Source organism: Batrachochytrium dendrobatidis (genome assembly GCF_000203795.2).
Source record: "Batrachochytrium dendrobatidis JAM81 unplaced genomic scaffold BATDEscaffold_1, whole genome shotgun sequence".
NCBI classification, from domain to species: domain Eukaryota; kingdom Fungi; phylum Chytridiomycota; class Chytridiomycetes; order Rhizophydiales; genus Batrachochytrium; species Batrachochytrium dendrobatidis.
In genome coordinates, this window is record NW_006281099.1 from 1,511,258 (window position 1) to 1,534,680 (window position 23,423).

At 39.3% G+C, this 23,423-nt stretch overlaps 8 protein-coding genes across 8 annotated transcripts; 2 read left to right on the plus strand and 6 right to left on the minus strand.

The window, feature by feature from the left end:
• Positions 1-1,338: 1,338 nt before the first annotated feature.
• Positions 1,339-2,182, minus strand: BATDEDRAFT_8526 (uncharacterized protein; the record flags this gene model as incomplete). Its single annotated transcript, XM_006674955.1, has 3 exons — positions 1,339-1,566; positions 1,635-1,822; positions 1,924-2,182. Coding segments are annotated over 3 exons (675 nt in total), but the record flags the coding sequence as incomplete, so codon positions are not given.
• A 2,236-nt stretch (positions 2,183-4,418) lies between these two features.
• BATDEDRAFT_34032 (uncharacterized protein) lies at positions 4,419-6,231 on the plus strand. The gene has a single exon (XM_006675667.1). The coding sequence runs from the start codon at positions 4,444-4,446 to the stop codon at positions 6,190-6,192; it is 1,749 nt and encodes a 582-aa protein (XP_006675730.1). The 5' UTR covers positions 4,419-4,443; the 3' UTR covers positions 6,193-6,231.
• A 911-nt stretch (positions 6,232-7,142) lies between these two features.
• BATDEDRAFT_8822 (uncharacterized protein) lies at positions 7,143-10,098 on the minus strand (the record flags this gene model as incomplete). The annotated part of the gene is made up of 3 exons (XM_006674988.1): positions 7,143-9,266; positions 9,328-9,757; positions 9,824-10,098. Coding segments are annotated over 3 exons (2,829 nt in total), but the record flags the coding sequence as incomplete, so codon positions are not given.
• A 213-nt stretch (positions 10,099-10,311) lies between these two features.
• On the minus strand, positions 10,312-10,974 carry BATDEDRAFT_21641 (uncharacterized protein; the record flags this gene model as incomplete). Its single annotated transcript, XM_006675275.1, has 1 exon — positions 10,312-10,974. One exon carries the CDS (start codon positions 10,972-10,974, stop codon positions 10,312-10,314), a length of 663 nt encoding a protein of 220 aa, XP_006675338.1.
• A 129-nt stretch (positions 10,975-11,103) lies between these two features.
• On the minus strand, positions 11,104-12,675 carry BATDEDRAFT_8800 (uncharacterized protein; the record flags this gene model as incomplete). Its single annotated transcript, XM_006674983.1, has 3 exons — positions 11,104-11,762; positions 11,854-11,899; positions 11,977-12,675. Coding segments are annotated over 3 exons (1,404 nt in total), but the record flags the coding sequence as incomplete, so codon positions are not given.
• Positions 12,676-12,771: 96 nt separating this feature from the next.
• On the minus strand, positions 12,772-13,164 carry BATDEDRAFT_85491 (uncharacterized protein; the record flags this gene model as incomplete). The annotated part of the gene is made up of 1 exon (XM_006676240.1): positions 12,772-13,164. The coding sequence occupies one exon, from the start codon at positions 13,162-13,164 to the stop codon at positions 12,772-12,774; it is 393 nt and encodes a 130-aa protein (XP_006676303.1).
• A 1,296-nt stretch (positions 13,165-14,460) lies between these two features.
• BATDEDRAFT_21643 (uncharacterized protein) lies at positions 14,461-19,826 on the minus strand (the record flags this gene model as incomplete). Its single annotated transcript, XM_006675276.1, has 12 exons — positions 14,461-15,297; positions 15,383-15,475; positions 15,543-15,672; positions 15,796-15,944; positions 16,051-16,106; positions 16,216-16,505; positions 16,586-16,752; positions 16,832-16,900; positions 16,986-17,235; positions 17,283-18,516; positions 18,588-19,489; positions 19,588-19,826. 12 exons carry the CDS (start codon positions 19,824-19,826, stop codon positions 14,461-14,463), a joined length of 4,416 nt encoding a protein of 1,471 aa, XP_006675339.1.
• A 1,071-nt stretch (positions 19,827-20,897) lies between these two features.
• Positions 20,898-23,396, plus strand: BATDEDRAFT_84716 (uncharacterized protein; the record flags this gene model as incomplete). The annotated part of the gene is made up of 6 exons (XM_006675942.1): positions 20,898-20,932; positions 21,899-22,145; positions 22,293-22,364; positions 22,466-22,761; positions 22,899-23,195; positions 23,300-23,396. 6 exons carry the CDS (start codon positions 20,898-20,900, stop codon positions 23,373-23,375), a joined length of 1,023 nt encoding a protein of 340 aa, XP_006676005.1. The 3' UTR covers positions 23,376-23,396.
• Between the last annotated feature and the right edge of the window lie 27 nt (positions 23,397-23,423).

Here is a 23,423-nt window from a genome sequence, read left to right on the forward strand (position 1 = left end):
TGGTATTTTTCCTGATGATCAACACGGAAACAATCTTGGTTTGAACCTATAGTTTGTATTATATGATGGTCGTTGTGTTTATTGAATTGAAAGTGCCAATTAGAGTTAATGTGTAGCAAGTGCAACGAATATTTAATCATTGTATATTCCAAAATAGTCACTGCAAGATAAATACAAGTGTTGCATTGTACGTGAATACAGCTCAAATGATTTTTTAAACCTTTATTGTAAAGTCAATCTACTCTATTACATTGAGGAAAGAGGAAGATCGGCCAAAGTAGCCAGTCGTTCAGAAGCTTCTTGATTACCACGACGAACAGCCTATAAAATACATCAATGTATAAACGAGTCAGACAAGACCAATAATTTAATCATACTTGTCATGAATGAGGTACATACTTCGCGGTAAAGTTTAATGGCTTTGTCGAAATCTTTGGCAACTCCTTGACCAGTCTCATACAAGGCAGCAAGATTAAAAGTTGCACGAGCATGACCAAGTCGCACTGCACGTCTATACCATGATGCAGCAATTGTAGGATCTCCATCTCCATCCAACCCTCTTGCGTATCCCATCTCAAACAGCTCTCCGAGCATATTTTGTGCTTCTGGATCTCCATTAAAAAGCCCAGAATTTGATTGAGTAGATGTGTTTTGTTGGTTAAAGCTGGTTTGATTAGTATAATATGCACCATAGTTGTGGCGATCGTGGTTCTGGTATTCTGGACCCTGGGGTTTATCGTTTTGCTGGACAGACAACAATTCTAATTGACCAACAATTTGATTGTCTTGAGCATTTTTTCCAGCAGCTGATTCAGTAGAAGGCGTTGCTGCCATTAATAAATATTTGAGTGCAGCATCGTACCGCGCCGTTGATGTCTCGCCAAAAGTAAATTTGGTTTCCAAGGAGCTTTTTGTCTGGCGTGATCTATTATATGATAACAAGAATGCATCACTTTCTAGATTTGTAGTCGCTTGAGAAACGCAAATCAAAACAGTTGCAAGACGCACCTGTGCGTTAGTGTGTCCCTGTTTCAGTTATAATATGGCAATTAAATTATGAATTTAACCATACAATTTAATAAAACACTGCTATTGCGTTTTTCAATAAAGCATACCTTGTCTGCCGCAATTTGGTAGTATTGAATTGCCAGTTCTATTTGACGAGTGATGGTAGATTGAGATAGTTGAACTGCTCGCTTGACCAGACTGGAAAGCTCGGTGCATCCAGATTCATATATTGTACCAAGATGGTATGCAGCATCGATGCTATGTAGATTTAAACAATTCGTAGTAAAATTTAGGCATACTATGAACTGACTGTTAAACCAGGCCTAAACTTCAGTATTGTAATACGTACCTTCCCAATGATAACGCAACATGAAAATACTGCATTGCTGCAATATAATCTCCTTCCGTCAATAGCATATATCCTAAATTGTTGGTACCGCTTGGATGTCGAAGATCCGCTGCCTTTTGGTAATACGCTTTAGCCATGATGTTATCTTTTCCAATGCCATTTCCTTCTTCATAGCAAATTCCCAAGTTATTTTGTGCTGGCGGAAATCCCTATCGAGTTAAATTCATCAGTATAGCCAAGTATAATCAAGTATAGTCAGAGTGCAGCGATATCAAACCTGATCAGCTGCAGCTCGATACCAAATGACTGCTTCTGTGTGATCGCGGCGAATTCCTCGACCTCGATAGTAGCAGCTTCCCAATGCATTTTGAGCACGAGCATACCCCATATCGGCTGCGGATCGATACAATTCCACTGCCATCCGTAAATCCTGTGCTACTCCTAACCCATTCTCGATCATGAATGCTGAAATGAAATGCGTTGGAGTATAAATTCTTGTTAAAAACTCTGTCGATCCAGCATTAAACCGAAACCAAAATTAGCGCTGGGATTAGCAATAAGCATACCGTAGTTGGTGATTCCATCAAGGTGACCCAGTTTAGCCGCTCGTTTATACATTTCTGTAGCTAAAACATGGCTTACTTGGCATCCTCGTCCTAGCTCATATAATCGACCAAGATTGTTGAGTGCCTCTGCTGATTTTCCTTCGGCAGCCTTTCGATACCATTTTGTCGCGTTTGGCATATCTCGTTTACGACCCAATCCAAATTCAAGCATGACTCCAAGCATGTTGCATGCATCAGCCAAATTCATCTTTGCCGCCACCTATATTTAGAATTGACATTTACAAAGTTAAATTGGAACATTTTGGCAATGCACATAATGACCAACAACAACCAAACCTCGTATCTCTTAAAAGCAATGTCATGAGATTTCACTACACCATAACCCATGAAATACTTTTCGCCTTGCATGAAAATACTTTTGGCATCATCCAAAGTGATGTCTGTTTAAATGTTTAATATCAAATAAAAAGAGTTGCCATCAATAAACATATGAGCAAGGTTGAGATCAAAGCTGTTGAACATTACCTGCCCAATCTCCGGGTACTCCTGTGGCTACAGCCAGTTTGGTGATATTTTCAGCCACTTGATGGGTTTTTTGAGTGCATGTTTGAGCCAATGCAACACTCAGCTCAAGTAGCTAATGATGCAAAAAAATGATTAGCATATTGACGTATATGTAGCATATTGGACTCGTTTGAACATTTAAAGGCGATACTTGCTAGTTCTGCCCATGCAGATCGGATGCGAGTGCAGAAATCGATTAATTTACGACGATGATAGCCCGTGCTCAATGCAATGGAAACGACGTTTTGGTATTTTTTCACCTTTTCATTCATGATCCAAGCAATCTTTTGCATTTCGTACATCCAGCTGTAGATCATATGGGATGCCGTGGAGTGTTCAACTGCGTTATTGGAAACCCCAGTGTTGCGGATTGCTCGGTGAAACGGAAGTGGGTCTATAGATGAGGATTGTGGTGATGATACTAGCTCCATCATACCTGGAGTGAATGGGGTTGATGCGCCTTGAAGTTTGAGTGGATTAAAGGATTCTGAGAGTGCATTTATATGGCTGTTGATGTCATCTCGTTTTAGCACTAAATTATCCTATCGGTTTAACCGTGCATGTTAACTTAATTAGCAACACAATACTTTTCAACTGTTTTAATTTGGCATGACAACTTCAATCTTGCAATTACCTTGATTTCCGATAACTGCTTTAAAATAGTAGACAGTTCTGGCATGTGCAAACTAAGGGCTTCTAACCCCATGATAATTTCTCCAAGTAGTAATCCCACCTCGTCTACTCCAACGGTTGTTAATGACGAGGTTATTGGAGAGTATTTTAAGCGAGAAACAGCAGATTCGGTATCATTGTATCTGACTTTTTGAGATGTGGATGGTGGAGATGAAGGCATGGATGTGGTTTGAGTTTCCCGTTTGCCTAACCCGCTCAGCAATGATTTCTTTTTTGGTGGACTGAGATGGGAAGAGTCAGCATCATGTTCTTTTCTGTGTTGGTAGTGTTTCTGTTTGAATGGAAGTGACGGTAACGGTCTATCTGCGCTATTGCTAGTTGACAAAAGTGCATCTGCAGCTACGCGGTCTACAACGACTTCACTGGATAAGTTTATTTTAGAAAGATGCGTGTCTGGTCCAACATTGACGTTGTCGAGGCTGTTGTTGTTTGAATTTGCCATATTACTGGTAAACTGGTTTGTTTTGGGAGGAATGTATATCCGAGGTCGTTGTATGAAGGCTTCAGACATTTGGGCAAGTCCACCTAAGCTAGTTGTTTGAGGTTAAAAAATTTATTGTTGGTCAGATTTGAAATACGGACGTGTTCTTGTTATGGGCTTTATATCATCCACCCCTTACAGCCGTATTCATATAAATGGAACCCTAAATGTGTCAAAACACATGATAAACCATCAGTCTCATATAGTGATAGTTTACACTACATGTACTGGACATCACCATGCTCTAAACTCCTTGACAAAGTTTACTGGTATTTTTCCTGATGATCAACACGGAAACAATCTTGGTTTGAACCTATAGTTTGTATTGTATGATGGTCGTTGTGTTTATTGAATTGAAAGTGCCAATTAGAGTTAATGTGTAGCAAGTGCAACGAATATTTAATCATTGTATATTCCAAAATAGTCACTGCAAGATAAATACAAGTGTTGAATTGTAAGTGAATACGGTTGTAATTTAGAAACAATATTTAAATATGATGGATGATTCTGAACTATTGAGAACAAGTAGCACCTGTGCAAGATGGAATGACTGGATTTTGATGCAATAAGCTTTACTGAGTGATGGGATAAAGTATAGCCACGTGAATAGTAGGAATGTGATGTTGAGGCTAAAGCAGTGAGAAAGACTGGTATGACAGAATCACGGGTTGCAAATGGCTTAGCATTTATAATCACATGACTATTCTGTGGAAATAGTCATCACGACAATTAGGCAACTCGATGGATTTGTACTAATAATTATAATTGTTTCTGCAGTCGCCATGGCAGATATTGATGCAGCGACTAGTTGTATAAATGTAGATAATACTGATATGAAATCAGATGTAACAGTATCATCCGTTCAAATGGCGATGCTCTATTCGGCTCCCCAAACCTCTACAGAAACAACTGATGCTGAAATTACCACTACCATCAATCATGTTCATAAGTGCACTCTCATACGATGCAAGAGAGTGCAATTTTCTGATCCATTAGTAACAGCAATATTGGAGCCATACAAATATAGCAGCCATTCCAGCAGTATCCACAGTATATTCCACTACCACAATCGACATGGTAGATCGACAGCAGCCGAGAAAACAGATGGTCAATCTAGACCATGGAATTGGTTGCGACAGAATTTACAGCGAGCATGGAGCAGCCTGTTATTTGGCAGCAATGAGAATACTGCTCATGCCAAGGATATGCCAGCTAACCTTTTTGTTATAGATACGAGCAAGTCCAACCTGCCGATTGCAGACACGATTGACTCGGGAAAAGTTCTTGTTGGTAGTGACGATGGCTTTATTGCTAGGTCAGATAGTAGCCCAGATGGTGAATCCATGGAGTCGCGCCCCTTTCATCGTCGTAATTCGTTAGAGTTGGTTGTGATGCGTAATAATAGTCTGACCAAGAAGCCTTTACCCTCCAACCCTATAGAATCCGCCCCTGATCATAGTAGTGACAATCCCTTAAATACTTGGATTAGTAATGGTTGTCCGCCCAACAACTCAATAGAAAAAGAAGCGGATGTTGTTATTGTTGGTAAGAAGAAGAGCATCCAGCCGTCGCTGACAGTCTTGCCAGAGCAGCCACTTGATAACACCTCAAAGCATAAGCAGCCACCACTCGTTATTGACGGCAACTGCTCGCCTTTGCTATTACAAAAGTCGCTCCCAGTTATCTTGGCCGTCGAGTGCACTTTGGATCCTTATATTCCTACAAAATCCGCCATTGCTGATAGTATGACGGACAGCAATACTAGCCATCGACCTTGCAGTCACACCGACCCGCTTCCTAATCCCAGCAAAAAGCTATGGTCATCACTATCAACTCTCACTAGAATCCTACACAAGACTCCGAGTCATGAGCACCATGCTCAAGCAAACCAGGACTCGACTATTGCTACCAGTCGCTCTGCTGATACCATCAATATTCCTGAAACTACACCAGACGATGCTACTGCAAGTAAGAGAATGTCGCTCCCTCATACTACATCTACTGATGGAGCTGCATTGCCCAAGAAGGCTTTCCGGTTTCCTTCATGGCATTACTCCTATACTGGATCTTTATCCAAACATTCTTCCAGTGCTGACAGCAATCCCTCCAAACCTCGGTCTGTGTCATTTCCTCCCGGTCCCATTCAGCTACCCGAAATATCATCTGGCCCTCCCATTACATTCGATACTATCCTTCCATTTACTGCCGAGACTTCAAAACCATGGGACAAGTCTTTGCCTACTGTTCCTCCTTTGCCTACCGATAACACTGGAATTTCACAAACAGACTACCGTAATCATCGATCTCGTACTCTATCAAACAATACTCTGGATAATAATGACAATGATGAACTCGATGAGTTATGCAAGTCTGCCAAAGGCCATGCCATCATGTCCGATGCTTCTTATGCCACTACTAATTGTGCATTCGATGTTGCGGATCAGAGTGCCGTATTGCAATATTTGGGCTATAACAACAACACTTCTGCAAACAGTGTGGTGGTTGCCAATGGGAATCACTCCATCAGATAATCTACTGACTGCCTCGGTTTAAAGGTCTTTGAAGACCCTATTATGAGTAGATAGGAATTTACCCATTTTTAATATGGGTGAGACAACGTTCTTTAGATTACTATATGGTTTGCTTTTTCAAAACCTTATTGTCTACATCTTTTTTTGGTTCAGCTTCCTTTGTCTCTCCATTTCTTCTATAGTTATTCAAACTGCCTTTTTGTTTAATGGTCAGATGGCTTCCCAATCTACATTGCTGTGCATAATTAAAAATCAGTTTGCATTTTATTCATTGAATTTGTTTATTTTTTCATAAAGTGCCATGATTGCAAATATAAAATCAAGCTTGGAGCGGAGTTGACAAATTTAGAGGCGTGCTAGATCAATGATGGAGGTGGATTGTAGTGTGAAGGTGGCTGGCCTGTTTGCTGATTTGGTTGACTGGCATACCCAAGCGACTCGTTTGATTGGAAGGCATATTGTCCATTCATATGTTGACCAGGTTGAGGGTGTTGAACAGATCCTTGATTAAAAGAACCACCATATGGCACAGAAGGACTGGAAATAACTGGCTGATATGGCTGCTGATGCAGCTGTGGCGATTGAGATGTATATTGAAACTGTGAATAATTGGATTCATTCCGCACATTTGTAATTGAAGGTTGAGTGTGTCCCTGCTGTGGTAGCTGCGACGCGTATGATCCACCACTTGCATTTCCTACTGGTATACTTTGAGGGAAATACGATGCTGCATGTTGCTGATATTGAGTAGGGATGGGCGGAGGTGGTGGTCCTTGTCTTGACGTATTTTGATAGATGGACACTGTGGGTTGCGGGGTGGACAACAACGAAAGTTTTGGAGGAGCCAAGGGTGGTGGCAGAGTAGCTGCACTGTGGATTGGCTGCTGTGGTGGAATGAATTGCCGATACTCTGCACCAAGTGATGGATCGGATGTGATGTATCCATTTGGTTGCTGGTACTGTGGTTGTTGACTTGGATACTGAGGTTGTGATGGGTAACCAGTGTTAGATTCGGAAGTAAAATGTGGTGGTGGGTGTTGATATCCCTGCTGTTGGAGAGGATACTGACTGGAAGGTGCAGATCCAGTATGGTTCGTAGTAGAAGAAAATGGAATGTGCGATCTTTGTTGCTGTTGTGGTGGTGCAGAATATGACGCCGTGGGAGATTGCTGCGTTAGAAGAGTTTGATACGGTGGTGGTTGCTGTTGAAGATTAAGAGGAGTCTGGTATGCAGTAGTAGACACGGCAGAAGATACTGCTGGAGGTGGAGGTGTGGCTTGATACTGTAGATATTGTCCTTGCTGCAATCCAGTAGATCCAGGGACTCCGTGACCAATTGAAGCTTGCGAATTTTCAGAAACACTCAACTGTCGCAGCTGCTCCTTCAAAACAGCCTGTCCTTTCTCTGCCTGCGTCGAGTCGATCAGTTTGATAAGTGCAGCGACTTCTGAACTCCTTCGATTCACGAATCCGACAACTAGCTCTCGTAGCTCTCCAACTTTTGTCTCCAAATCTTTGTAAAACTCGATGCCCTTTGCCAATCCAGACTTGATCTCCTTATACAGTCCAAACTGCTTGCTCCACTGGGATATCAATTGATTCCGTTTGTTTTCACGGAGATCAAGCACTTTCATCGCCTGTGAAGATTTTAGGAGTTTATGAAACTCGTTTGTGACGTCCTTAAGAAGCCCCGCATGAGATTCAAGGTTTGAGTCGATTTTGCTTTGAAGAGGTCGGAATTTGAACAGTTCTGTTTGAAAGATGTGTTGCTCGCGTCCCTTGTTAAGCAACAAGAGCGAAGAAACATCATCATTATGAAGTTTTTGTTTAAGATCCTCAACAAGATCAGATCGAGCTTTTTTTAGTGCACGAAGCCGCTGAAGAATGCCGTCAATTTTTTCCAATACAATTTGTTCACCAAGAGCACCAAGTCCGTCGGAACTAGGAGTGCCATCTATACACTCATCCAAAAGCGATATGTTTTGGCTTGAACCAGTACTGGCAGCAGCCATAGAACTGCCACCTGCGCTTACAACTGCATCAGCCAAATTCTTTTCCAACTCCTTTATGGAACACGTAAACAAAGCCAAAAAACCTTGAATGCCTTCAATCTGCTTCATCATCACCTTGTCCGTCTCTTTTGCCTTTTCTGATGACTCGCAATATTCTCTCAAATCTTTTCGGTGTTTGGCAACAAGCTTAAAGCTAGGCTCCATCGTCCATTGATCCATATACTTGACACGGTTGGTCTCACACTCATACTGTTCCTTGTCAAGAAGCATAGCAAGCTCACTTAGTGTGGTATCAGATTTGATTTTGGATGCGTTAATGAGGCTCAGAATATAGTCGATTTTCGTTCTATCTGTTTCTTCTGCTCGAACCGTATTGCAAGCCTCAATGATTGTTTTTGGTATATTAATGTCAAGAGTATCTGAGGTGTGTGGGTCCGCTCTGAGAAAGTTCTTTAATCGATTCAATGTAGGAACCATATTGAGTGAATCAAACGTAACTTGCAAGTCTGCATCAGCCTCCTTGACACGATCCTGTTCTCCACGCAACAACTTGGCTTTTTCTTCCGAATACAGCGAAGATGATTCGTGCACAGACAAGGGAACCAAAGCCTGAAAGATATCACGTCCAATAATGAGTGAGATATCTGCTCTTCCATTGGTGCACAAGTCGGCGAATGGAATAGGTTTGACTGCATTCAGTTTTTCAATGGGTGGTAAAGCAGCCATGTCTGGCACGGTAGCATGGTAAATCAGCTCATTATCCTTTATGGCGGTTTGTTTTCGTTCTCCAACAATTTTTGCAAGTGATTTTGCCATGTCTAAAACTGCTGTTGCATCTGATGTTTTTTGGCCCGATGTAGTGGTTGCAGCAGTGGATGCAATTTCTTTTGAGACTGTGAATGAAGGAAATGCAGAAACAAACTGTTCAGCCAGTTTGATATTATTTGTTGCAATGGTATCTGCGGCAGTTGCATGAGCAGTAAGTTCACCATATTGATTTTCTGTCTCGAGTTGAATGGATTTGTGATAATGAGCAAGAGCTTGGAAATGATTAGATTTGATCTAAAATTAAAGTCGTTTTAGTTGTAGGATTCATAAAACTGTTGAAAATAGATTGGCTTACCTTGACCAGATCAAACCATGACTTGTCAAACTGACCCTTGAGACTGGGGTTTCCAAACCCATCCAATACAGTCGAGTACACCAGAGCGATTTGAGCAGCTAATTTAGCAACCAACAACCCTTGTTTCTTCTCAATCAAAACCTTTTCCAAAAAGCATTCTTGGGCTTGAGCCAACATCAACTCCCCTAAACATTTTACAGAATTTCTAGACATATCAACGGATGGAGGATGAAGAAAATTGTCGTTGATGTACTGAAACAATCCAGCTGAAGCTTGAAAGTAATTGAATGCGACTTTAAGACCAGCTAGATCGAATCTGTTTTGTAAAGCGCCAATGGAGGAGCAAGTAGCAGCAATGTTGAAAATAACCGAAGCTTTTTCATAAGCAATGGAGTACTGTGATACTTGTTTTGAAGTAAATGCATCGTACCTAGAACACTGATATTAAAACAGGGATGATTCAAATTGATAATAAATAGCCAAAGGTTGAAATTACCAGTTAAACAGAATGGTAACAGTTTTGCCATCGATAGGGAACCTTAAATCCAAGAGCTCCAACTGACCGTAGTATCTATAAAGAATATCTCTCCCAGTAATATCCTTTCCACAGCCTCTGATGTCTTGCCTGGCTCTATTCAAGGCAGCAATGGCGGCAGCATGAGTGTCAGGATCCTCGGCATATGCAGATACAATATACTGACGAAAAGCAGGAGCAAAGTCCACATCATCAGTGTGTTTTGTAGGAACATGCAGCAAGGGGGTCTGAAACATGGAACTTGAGATGGTTTTTGTAGGTGTATTGCCAAACAGCGACATGATGATAGCTAGATCCGACAGTTGCTGCAATAGTGGAAAAGTGGATTCTGCAGTAGAATTTGCATTTCAACCGAAACTGATAAACAATTATTCAGTGCCAAAATATAAAATAATAGACTTGATTGCATCCAAGTTCAACCCAGTTTATTCATAATCTAATGCAAGCCATCACCGACGACCTCCTTTTTTGCGAACGACAGTTTCAAATCCATCTTCATCGATAATTGGCATATGTGGTTCCTTTGCAGCAGATTCAATCACTGTTTGATTCTCCATCTCCGTATCTGAATCGCTGTCGCTATCATCAGATTGATAATCCTGAACTGTTTTTGATGTGACTGTCCATGCACCCATCTGGCGAGATTGTGCAATAGCATGACTGCTCTCACGCAACTTGACTACACTCGCTGCATTCCGACCAACAAATATCTCCTGATACATGAGTGCAATGATTTTTGCAATCTGATATGGGGATCCATCTTCCACTTCGACTTCAAACATGTCCTCGAAATACGACATTAAATTTGCAGCAAGTGTTTCTGCAATCGCTGCAACTGCTGCTGGTGATGTTGGACTGGACTTGTTTCCCATAGTGCGAAAGTAATCGATAGTATGAGCAACAAGATCAAGGTGAGGTTGAGCAGCTGATAGTATTTGTGGATTGCTTGCATTTTGGTATGCAAGCGTCAATGCAGTCCAGTTGCCATACATATGAATCACTCCTTCCTCAAACAGCGACCATGCTTGTTGGAGTGTAGTAACAGGATATGCCACTGCATTCTGTTCCTTCATTAATGAATTGTCTGAAACTGAAGTAACCTGAAACGACATGATCAAATCCTCGAATACTTTCAAATAATGGGTTGAAATAAAAATATTATTTCCGCATCCGAGCCATTTGGCACCAAATTACAAAACACGGATTTTATAATTGCAAATATCTTAATTGTTATATGGGAATTATGATTTACCCATGCCTATATATGATATTACAAATCCCCGAAAAAGATTCCAAAACGATGTCTCTGAAAAAGATACATGTCCGTCCAGTCGCTGTGATATCGCTTGCTTTAAAAAGGGCACAGAGGCATGCAGCAAATCCATGGATGCGTCCAATCGCTGTCCCATCCCTTCCAACAGCATACAACTGACTGCAACATTTACAAAATCGCCTTCAATCTTGACATGGTGGACGCGCACTTTGGACAGAACAAATCCAAGAATATCTGCCACATGGATATTTTCGAGTGCAAACGTTTGCTCCTTGACTTCCTGAATAAACTGTAACATGGCAGATTGAAATCCTGCTGCATCAATTACGGTATATGGTGATTTGGATCTACTGATCATGAGCTCGCTAATTCTTCGGCCGTTGAATTCTGAAATAGCTTGGAACAGATCAATAAAGTTGACCAAATGTGCTTGCGAGAGAGATGAGATCAATCCCGCATCTACTATATACAAAAATGGCGCATAGTTTTTGGCTTTCAATTCTGACAAAATGGCTTTCCACTCGGTTTCATTTGTAGTTTTTTTAAGTCTCTGAATGTAGTGTGAATCTATAAACTCTAATTTTGATTTGGATGCCGCTTCTTTATAAAATGTCATCATAATGTTACCTTGTTGAGTTCAAATATAACCATATAAATGTTAATTACAGTCAAAAAATATACAATTCAGTAGAGTATTTACAAACAATTCAACCCAAACCTGGATGCATGTCTGCATGAACGAAATTGTCCAATATCAGCATTTTCTATGATATTCAAATCATATAGAGTCAGCACCATCAAAGGTACACCAAACGCAATAATTCAATCATATTACACTTACAAGAAAGCATGTCAAGCCAATTTTTGCCAATTCGCGATCAAATTGCCCACCACCAAACTCGAGAACTTTTGTCATTGGAACAGCTTCAATGTAATCTTCCACAAGAACTTCAGGGGATACTCGTTGTTTAATAGGGGATGGAAACCCAACAGATCCCCACGAGTTGAAATTATTTTGAAATACTTGGAGATTTGAAGCCTCATTGGTCAGATCCAACTGTGCGGTCATCATACTACCAAACGTCGCTACTTCTTCTGGTAAACTTAACCACTCTGCACTAGGAAATATGAACGTAATAAGAGAGGCACCAATAGCCATTATCGATAGGTCTAAAGAAATGAGTTCTCGCACTTTTGGATGAAGTACTTTGACCGCATATGGTTTGCCGCGACCACCATTAGTGACAACCGTATCAGATACCTTAGACGAAAGGCTTGAACTATCAGATTGATTGATGGCAGGACTGGTTTGGTCTGGATCGCGCAATTCAGCATAGTAAACCTGAGCAACAGAACCACATCCAATGGGAACATGATCAAATCGTATAAAAAGATCATCAATACTGGCACCAAATGACTTTTCAATCATATTAATAGTATGCTCCATGGAGTGAGGCTGTACGTTAGATTGCAATTTGGACAGAGCTAAACATAGAAAGGAAGGAAATAAATCCGATCTCGAACTTGCCCATTGTCCAAGCTATGAAACCAACAGTACAACGCAATGCTATTAACTTACCATTCATTACTGGTGATATACTCTTGGTACTTTTGATATTAAACAATGCAGCAATTTTTATAAACTTGCCTTGATAAATGTTGGACCTGAAATTTCAATTGTCCATACAAGCCAATTAATCCACCACATGCGAGGAGTGGCATCAATACGATCTATACATTCCCGCTCCATAGCAAACCAAATTGGAAATCCAAGCATTAGTGGCCCATACAGTGTAGCCAACACAAAAAATCGAAGTATGGCTTGACCAGTGTATATCAAATCATGATAAGCCAAGTTTATGAAACAAAGAATGCGCCAAAAATAAAGATGAAGCGGATAAAAGACATGATTGTTTGGAGGACTGATGTCGACTGTGAGCTGGTCGGCATCGTCAATACGAGATACTTGATCACTGATAAGTGAATCTGGATCAATGCTGGTATCCTGATGCAATGGAAATGCAAACATGGCAGCAGCTATAGCGGTTGATGCATCTCCATGGTTTCTTCCAGACCATTGATGATACCTATTATTTGTATTACTATGCTTTTGATGATTTTCCTCATAATGATGGTTGCTGCATGAACTAGAAATTGAATGTGGTGCAGTGTTCATGCAATGGTATTGTAAATATTTGGATGTGTATCCAAGCAGTAGATGTAGTCTATAAATACTATGATATGAATGAATTGTCTTGTAGTAGAATGTAGATGGCTTTTTCTCTGATATTAATGATCTTATGGATGGCAGTCTAGACATGGTAAATGCCAATGGTCGTCGCGTGGCCACAACTGTCATGGTTGGTGCTGTTGCTGTAGGTCTATACGCAAGTGTGAAGGTCCTGTATTTTTGTTTGAGTGTTTGGCATATAAAAGGCCTACACACATTACTTTTAATGCTCATAATAGCAATTGATGGTGGCATCACCTTTTTATGGCAACTTGTTGACAATGAAAACATTTCCAATCGAGCAATCTCGAAGATTTAACAGCTCGTGTCAGTAGAATGAGAACACGAGAAAATATTTTTTGATTATTAAAAAACCCCACTTTTGTCATGTTTCGAACCACTCTGACGGCATCAAGCGGGCTGCTGTTGTAGCCTTTTAGAAAAGTCATGTCTGTAAAACTACACGATCAGCTTAGATTGGCATACAGACTGGATAGGAACGCCAAAGACTGTCAGAACAAGACCAAATGAGTGGCATTGTCCTATATCCAACTGACAGAAGCAGGTCGTTCAGCAAACGGGTTGTGTTGACAACTCAAATGGTCGCTGCGGCACAGGAGATGCGATCGATCGATGCTTCTGCCATTTAAATCAACAATCTACTGATATTGCCAAAGAACATCAAACTCGACCATATACAAGTTGGTTGAATAAGTCTATAAATTATTTTACTGTAAACCAAACTTGATTCAATTTGATTGCATTTAAGCATTACATCTACCTGGCTTGTCAATACTGTTGAATTCAATAGATTTGTAATTATTGATCAGGCAAGGTAATTGAATACTTTACTATTCGATTTAGTTTATTTATCATACTGCGCATCAGAGCGACATATGACAATAGGATAAAAACAGTAGTTTAAAAGATTTATTATTCTAAAGTTGTGAACAGATGCCGTTGCTTGTCTTGATATTTGCCTTGTAAGCATTAAAAATCAGCAATTTGCTGAGCTAGCTTATTTTTATTGAAAAGTTGGGCAGGGCTCATTGTGTCAAAATATGCATCATTTTGTACAGATCAAAAGCCATATTATCATCCCTCACTGCTACTGCTGTTGTCGCTTGCATCATCATTTGCATTCTCTCCTAGCATATCGTCACCAACAGTATCCACGTTGACATCATTAACACTGGAGAATCCTCTATGCAAAGCTTGTTCAATCGTATTTGGAGATTGCTTTGTGTTGTTTGAAGCCGCTATTTTCCGTAGATTAGGTGTACGGATAAACGATGATCCATTTCTGGCCGATAACAGGTTTTTTTTGAGCGATTTTGTTTTAGTTTGATTAAATTTTGCTGAATATTTTGTTACCGAATTAGGTTCTGATAATACTGCAGAAACTATGCCTGTATTATCACTTGCATAAAGTCCTGATTTTTGTTTAATCTTTGTTCCAAATGAATTACTACCCGTCTTTTTTCTCGGTCTGGAGGGTGTCGATACTGTTGAACTGGATGCAGATACAGCCGACTTTCCTTTTAATCTAGGTTCTTGATCTATAGAATTATCAGCATCATTTGCTGTAAACGCATGCTTATCATTTTGATTAGAAAGCTGCATGTCATGATTCAATTCAGGTAGCGAAATGGGCATTTCCAGTCCTTTGAATTCTTTGGATTCGGTTAGGGTTAGCAGTCCTCGGCAAAAGTCCATTCCCATGCGCTCCAGATCTGCAATTGAAAACTGCGCGCCTTTTCGTTCACCAAAATCTGCTCCACAATGACTGGATTCTAATGTGAAACTATTCACAACTCCAAACTCACGCCAAAGAACAATTCGAGCAGTTGATTCTTTTGATTTTTCAACAGTATACCTACACAGTCCAATATCGAATATGGGCGACTGTGCTGCCAAGATTGTTGGGAAAACCTACAGTTGGATAAATGTTTGTAAATTACAGTTGGGTTTATGTACAAAAGCGTTCACCAATTATAAAAGCTATAGGGCAACCTACTTTTTCGTATCCTTCTGTTTCACCTGGACCATTTTCGCATCCAAATAAAAATACGTTTTTTCGGCGAGAATGCCCATGAAAATCGCAAGAAAGCTAAACAAAAACAAGCTGTTACTAAAAGTACATTAAAGCGTGTTTTAATTCAAATAATAGCATCTACCAAAGGATTGTTTCCAAGACCAATGATAAATCTCCAAAGCAGCTTTGTCCAAAATATTGACGGTGTTAATGCAAGAGATGGGGTTTTCCATTGACGATTCAAATCAAGACCTGCTAAAGAGCATCGGTGGCTAGTATAATGCAAGTGATTTTGATACATGAGCAAGGTTAAACTTTTTAATTTACCTATACTTGGCCAATAGTTTGTCTTTTGATTTAGCATTTCAACACGACAATGATGGAAATGCGGTTACCTTCCGTTTATGACACCATCGGGATTCAACATTGGAATGATTTTAAAAATGCATTTTCGTCGCAAAATAACCGCAGCATCATCTACACCCAGTAAAAACTGTATCAGCCCACTCATGATATGGCTAGAGTTGCTTTCGCCGGGATGAACCTACATAGTTGTACAAACATGAACAGAAACTTGGTGTCAAATGCAAAATTATATACAATTCATCACTTGAGCAAACATGCCAGAAATTTGACAAGAACAATATTACCCGTGCACTCAAAAATACGTATTTTCTGTCCTTCATTGGAAATTCCACTAGCAATTCTGCGATTGAAATTAGTATGCTGTAACGTTATTATTGATAGCTGAAACATCTAGTCACTTGTACAAGCAAACACGAGCATGAATTTGAAAAGTTGGAATAATTTAATACCTGGCTGAAAATCGGTAATTGTGAGGAGGATACACTCGTTCCCACCAAGAGTCTGGCACAACGAGGTGCGACGACAGTGCATGCGATACCGTGGATTTTGATAGTACTGATATAGGGATCTTTGAAGTTCTGAATACGTATATGGATAGTGATATGCAATGTAGCAGGTATCATTTAAATTCTTGAACAAAAGGGAAAATACAAGCGTTGAGTATGTTCCAGATGTCGTATCTGCTGCTGAGACTGAAGACTCTGTGGATGCAACATCATGTGACTTTCGGTAGTGATTTCTAAATACGCAAGTAATGAGATTTAGTAATACAATGATGAATTTAATTTGCGATATATAGAACAAGACAGAAAATAATACTTTATGTAAAAAACTCCTTCTCCTGCACGTCTCCAACCTGGGTTAGCTACAGAGTATACAACAGGCTGCATGCCATGATTGAATTGGCTTGCTGGCTTACTCATGTTTAAAATATTAAACTTGTAAGGCACATTTGGTATCATTTTCTGAACAGAAAAGTAAAACCACTAAAAACACTGAATCAGCACAAACTGATTTTAAAATTATAGAACGAGCATATTTAACCCCAATACAATAATGATGCACCTGATTGTGCTTTCCACGTTGAGCATTGATGTCAGTTTGGAGAATCAAGTCGTATTCAAATTGTGAAATCTGCAATTACAGAAATCAAAACAGAAAAGTTTAAAATTGTAAGCAAAATCTCTGATAATATACTGATAGATGCTAAATATGCTACCTTGATTGCCATTTGCAGATTTCCACTTTCGAATCGCGAATCAAAGATAAGTGTATCGTCATCTAAAGATGCTATGTTTTGAGAAACCTGTTCCTGCATGACATCGTATATAAGAGTTCCTTGGGTGGGAACTTGCAGCATTTTGACAGTATGTTCAAATATAGTTTTTCTAGAAACCATAATCACAATTGTCACATGATGGAATGGAAATATTTGCACAATGAGCGATTGCCATTTTGAACATATCAAACTAGTATGTAATAGTGCATTATTAAAAATCAACGCATTCATAGTTACCTTAGACCTAAGGGTGTTCGTCGTGTTTGCGGCTCTAGGTCGACTGGACAAATGCTGCGGCAAATAGTATGTTTTCCTGATGACATGGGCTGAACGTGTCGTACCCGGATATTTGGTGCGGGAAGTTCATTGGTTGTAACTGGAAGCGATGCTACCACAAGTAGCTCGGGACAACATTCACTCAATTTTGCAATGAGTTTATCTGATGGTGATATTGGAACCATTTCATCAGCCAATTCAAGATTTGTAGCGTCCTGGTTTACATCTTCATTTGGGTTTTTAATTGCTTTGTCATTGAAAATAGATTGTCGAGATAAAGTATCAGTATCTAAATCAAGTTTTTTGAACGTACCAGGTTGGGTTGGGGGTATAAAACAAGTGTCAACTTCCCGCACTGCAGTCGTATACGTATCAACAGCATGCGAATAGTCTTGATCAGACATTAAAGATACATGATTGCTACTTTTTTTAATAGTGTCGGTTAATAGATCCATGTCAGATGGCTGGGATGAATGGGGTGGCTTGATTTCAATACCGTCATTTGCGTTGCTATTCAATAAAGCGTGTTTCTTGGAGCTCGTTAAAGCCGCATCTATTGGTTTGTCAACATCTTGTTGTACCACTGGCAAAGGAAAAGCTCTGTCGTGAAATTTTATGAAAAAGGGCAAATCAGAGTGTGCAACGGCTGCACGTAAAACAGCAACCATTAACGCAGGAGTGGAATTGGTAGATGATAAAGCCGTTGAAGCACCTTCGTAGGTATGTAAAACTGTATGAAGTATATCCGTCAGTATCTTGGCGCCATCTGCAGCTAGAAACAATCTCTTTGCAAAATCATGATCAATAGTAGCTTTAAGTAATTTCAAGCTAGCACGCTGAACTCCATCGTAAGGAGAGTTGACAAGTGTCAAGATATACTTTATATCGAATATGCGTAGAATGTCGATGCATATGGCTCGTGGCTTGGCCAACAATGCCAGTAAATCCACGACCGAATCAAGTTTTGCTTGAGCAATTTGTGAGGGCGTTGATTTGAGAAGCTGCTCGGATATTTGAATAATATTACTACGATGAACTATTGGTAGTAGACTGTCATTTTTCGCTAGGAATACTCGAAGGGTAGTAAATGCCAAAAGCATTGGATGATAGTCTTTGCGACTGAGCCATTTTTGGATGATATCAATCGAAATAGGGATCGCGTTGTGAAGTCTGGCCAACAAAGACAGTTTGGAATCTAGAATTTGGAAATAAGATTGATAAGTATGCAGTCGATCACTAATTTCAAATCACTCAACCCCTACGTACCATATTTTGCAAGCTTGCAAAGTAATGTCAGAATATTTACAAGCACTTCATCTAATCTCTGCGATAGGTTAGGAGAAATAGGGCTTGCGGTTGGCACGATATACTGCTGATGATAAAACTGAAGGCATCTCATCAATACAGCAGCAAGATTCTTTTTTGACATTATCAAAATGTTTGTTTGATTGCATTCGGTCAATGTTGCTAGACGTATTAGCATACTGGTGATTACAATGGATAAATCAATATCAGGTGCATTTTGGAGGCACCGAAACAAGACTGAGATGTTGATGCTGGATTTCGAAAATATGGCTTTTTGTACTAACGAGTCTGTAAATATGGACGACCCTTCTTTATCCACCAATCGTTTAAGATCCAAACACTGCCGAATAATTTTACGCTTTGATTCGGTAGATATAGATAGATTTTGAAATGCCTTTTCTAATTCTGTATCATATATGCCGGATTTTGAAACTTGGATGGTATTGCTTGGTGTTTTGAGTTGGCTCGTCTTGTCGGAAACGATCATATTGGACGAATAATTGGAGTTGGGGGCCTTGGTAAATTCCAAGGATGTGTATGCGGGATCTGATGCTGGTAATGATGATGCTAAGCAGCCTGATTCAATAGACACTGTACTGTCATTCAGTAATAAAGCCACTGTTGAATTGTGACTCTCAGATTTATGAGATATCGGTGTATCATTCTTGCAATCCTTTTTCTCTGGGTATGTTAAAGTGATATTACACGCTGTATTGGATCCATTTTGACTATATATATCTGATACAAATAGATCATCTACGACTGCCCCTACTTCATCCAGTATCTGTGCAATGGTGACTAGAATTCGCGATGCTGGATTGCTCATATTTGATGTAGTCAAATTTGGAGACTCCTTGTTTTTACTAGATCCAGGCACAATTCAGAGTGTAGATTAGTCAAGTAAATTGATATGAATTATCAAAAATGTCAACTTGAAGCGATATCAGCCATGATAGCATACATTTTGGGAAGATTGATACTTTTGCCTTGCCTGATAGATCTAAGCGAAGGAGCCGATGAACTATGAACTGAAATTAATGTAGTACTAGTTTTTGTGGTAGTAGTAGATATGCCTGGCTTACTGAAGCCAGACACGCTATTGGACTCGCAACCCGAGACACCTCCAATATGAAACTCGGGCATAGATAAAGCCTTTTCAACTTTTACGCTACGTTTTGCTGCTACCATTGGTGTATGCATAGTTGCTGATGTAGATGTGGCTGCAGTCATTTCCAATGATAACAAATAGCGTTGTAAAGATACCACGGATATTTTATTGAAAAACTATTTGAAGAGTAAAGCGCGGTATGTCGAAATGCAGTAACACCAGAATAATGAATAGCGCAGCAGGCGTACAATGATATAACATTCAGTATATCCGTATTTGTAACACTCGCAAATTTATGCGTGCTTGCTAGGATATACCAAAACTTATTCATTGACCTGATATGCTGACATACTGAATCAAAAAAGCTCTTCAGCGGGGAATCGAACCCCGGTCTTCCGCGTGACAGGCGGAGATACTAGCCACTATACTACTAAAGATATGATTCACCAAATCCTTTGCGTATACTTGTTTGTTATATTGTTAAATTAAACAATCTTTACAGCCGAAAACAAAAGGTATGAAAGTGCAGGGGAAATATCAACTAGGGTGTTTCGTAGAAAGTTGAGTGGTTTGAATCGAGTAAAATACTTGACAATAATACCAGATCCATTACAGCTGTATCTAGTCAAATGAAACACAATGAGTGTCAAAATATACAATTCACTAAAATTACAGGACAGCACTGTCTTTTAAACTTTGACAGTTTTCTGGTTTGTTTTTTGGCGATTGGTATGGAAACAACAACTGAGAGTGCAATCATTGTTCTCTTGAACTAGAGCGCGAACAGAGTCAAGATACAGCAAATATGGGTGTGCACAGAATTTGATTGACAACAGTCAAGTCTAATATCTGGATTGCAATATATGGATCTGGATTCAGGATTGGTGATCGTAGAATGTATGGTTATACCAAACAAGAAAAAGTGATGTTTACAACAAGTTTGTATACATTATACATGGATATTGTGTCTGAAACAAAAGTTGAGTGTCTATTGAAGCAGTCGATTGTCAATAGGAAAGTACAATGAATATTTAGCCATTGTCTGTTCCAAGATAATCACTGCAAGATCAATACAAGCTCCATCCCACGTGATTTATTTCACTTTTTAATCGGTATATCAAAAATCGAAAAGCAAATTCTTCCAGCCACAAAAATCCAACACAATGGAGCGAGTAGCACTCATTGGGTCTGGCAATTGGTACAACTTATTACTGTTGATTTCATATGTGGCATTCCTTTTTAAATGCAGTTGTAGATTATTCATTTGGAGTTTGTGTTTTAGCTGAGGCCATACTAGGAATGCTATTAGCCTATCCAACCTCAACCTTATTCCACCGTATTCACGTAAAATGGAACTAGTATTGATCTTGCAGTGATTATCTTGGAATAGACAGTGGCTAAATATTCATTGTACTTTCCTATTGACAATCGACTGCTTCAATAGACACTCAACTTTTGTTTCAGACACAATATCCATGTATAATGTATACAAACTTGTTGTAAACATCACTTTTTCTCGTTTGGTATAACCATACATTCTACGATCACCAATCCTGAATCCAGATCCATATATTGCAATCCAGATATTAGACTTGACTGTTGTCAATCAAATTCTGTGCACACCCATATTTGCTGTATCTTGACTCTGTTCGCGCTCTAGTTCAAGAGAACAATGATTGCACTCTCAGTTGTTGTTTCCATACCAATCGCCAAAAAACAAACCAGAAAACTGTCAAAGTTTAAAAGACAGTGCTGTCCTGTAATTTTAGTGAATTGTATATTTTGACACCCTTGTTTTAATATTCCATTCTACGTGAATACGGTTGTGTATAGAATTGAGCTATTCATAATCATAGGTATTCAATCCACCATCAAATCTCAGAAACTGCTGCGTTCTAATATTATATGCATATGCATTATTTTTTATTTTGCTATTCAGTAAATATATACCACTAGAAAATGCAGAGATAGATTTGGCTATAATGAATCCAACTATCTACAAAAATGATTGTGTTTTCAAAATTCACCAATCACAATTTATACTATTGTATATCTTGAATTGGGCATTTTATTTACCTACTTTTTATCACACTTATATGGCTGACCAAGACTCGGAATTCGTTCTCATTTAATTTATATTTTCATCGTTTTTATCTGTCAACAGGGGATCTGCTATTGCCAAAATAGTTGGCAGAAATATAATCAAGCAACCCAATTTTCACAAAGAAGTTCGTATGTGGGTTTTTGAAGAAATCGTTTCAGGACAACGCTTGTCCCATATCATCAATTCAACACATGAAAATGTCAAATACCTTCCAAACATCAAGCTTCCTGAAAATGTTGTGGCCGTTCCCGAGTTGCTGAAATCGGTTGAAGGAGCTACACTGCTTGTGTTTGTTATTCCTCATCAGGTATAGTTTAACCGTTTACAGACCTGCATCAACACATGCACAAGATGCTTGTTTGACAACCATTTTCGTTGGTTTTGTTTTAAATTATTCAGCTATTTTAAACTCATGCACTAAGACTGGTAACCTGATATTATTTTTTGGCTTTAGTTTGTAAAAGGTGTATGCGATCAGCTTAAAGATAAGATCAGTATAAACGCACGCGCCATTTCATTGATCAAGGTAAATACATGTGCTTTACCTATGTTTGCAGTGCAAGCTGCGTTTTAGTTTTCATCAATTGTTTACCTGTATTGTACTTGGTTTCATTTGATGTTTTATAGGGTGTTGATGCTGGTGGTTCGTCTGGGTTGAGCTTGGTGTCAGATATTATCAGAGACTCTTTAAAAATTGATGTTTCAGTTTTGATGGGTGCCAATATTGCGTCTGAAGTTGCACAAGAAAACTTTTGCGAGTCGACTATTGGATACAGCATCAAGGAAAATGCAGATGTCTTTCAAAAAATATTCAACACACCCTACTTTAGAATCAACTGCGTTCAAGACGTGGCGGGTGTGGAACTTTGTGGTGCTCTAAAAAACGTGGTTGCGATTGCTGCTGGCTTAGTGGATGGTCTCAAGTACGTTACCTTGATTTAATACGCCTTTGAAACCTCAAATGGCAACTATTTAATCAGTAGAGTGCCTACATTTTACTAACAGTACATGTTTTAATTTTTATTTCTCAACGCCAATCTATTGACAATGCATTAATTAGATGTGGCGAAAACACCAAGGCGGCCATTATTCGTATTGGACTCTTAGAGATGAAGAAATTTGCCAAAACATTTTATGAGGGGATAAAAGACGAAACATTTTTTGAGAGCTGCGGAATCGCTGATGTGATCACCACCTGTTTTGGTGGAAGAAACCGACGCCTTGCAGAGGCTCGGGTATTGACAGGAAAATCCTTTGAGATGCTTGAAGAAGAAATGCTCAATGGACAAAAGCTACAAGGAAGTTTGACTTCACGAGATATCCATGAAATCCTTGTCCACAGGAATCTTGTATCAGAGTATGTATATTTATTGAACCATTTATTGTGATTGCATTTGACCCACTCCAAAATCCATCGACTAATTCATTCTTGTTTCACATTTTATTCAACAATCTGAATAGATTTCCGCTATTCACAGCTGTTTATCGAATCTGTTATCAAGGGCTTTCTCCTCGAGCTATCCTAAATGAAATTTAAACGTTCATGGTACATTTATACTGACACAATGAGGAATAAGTACTCTTG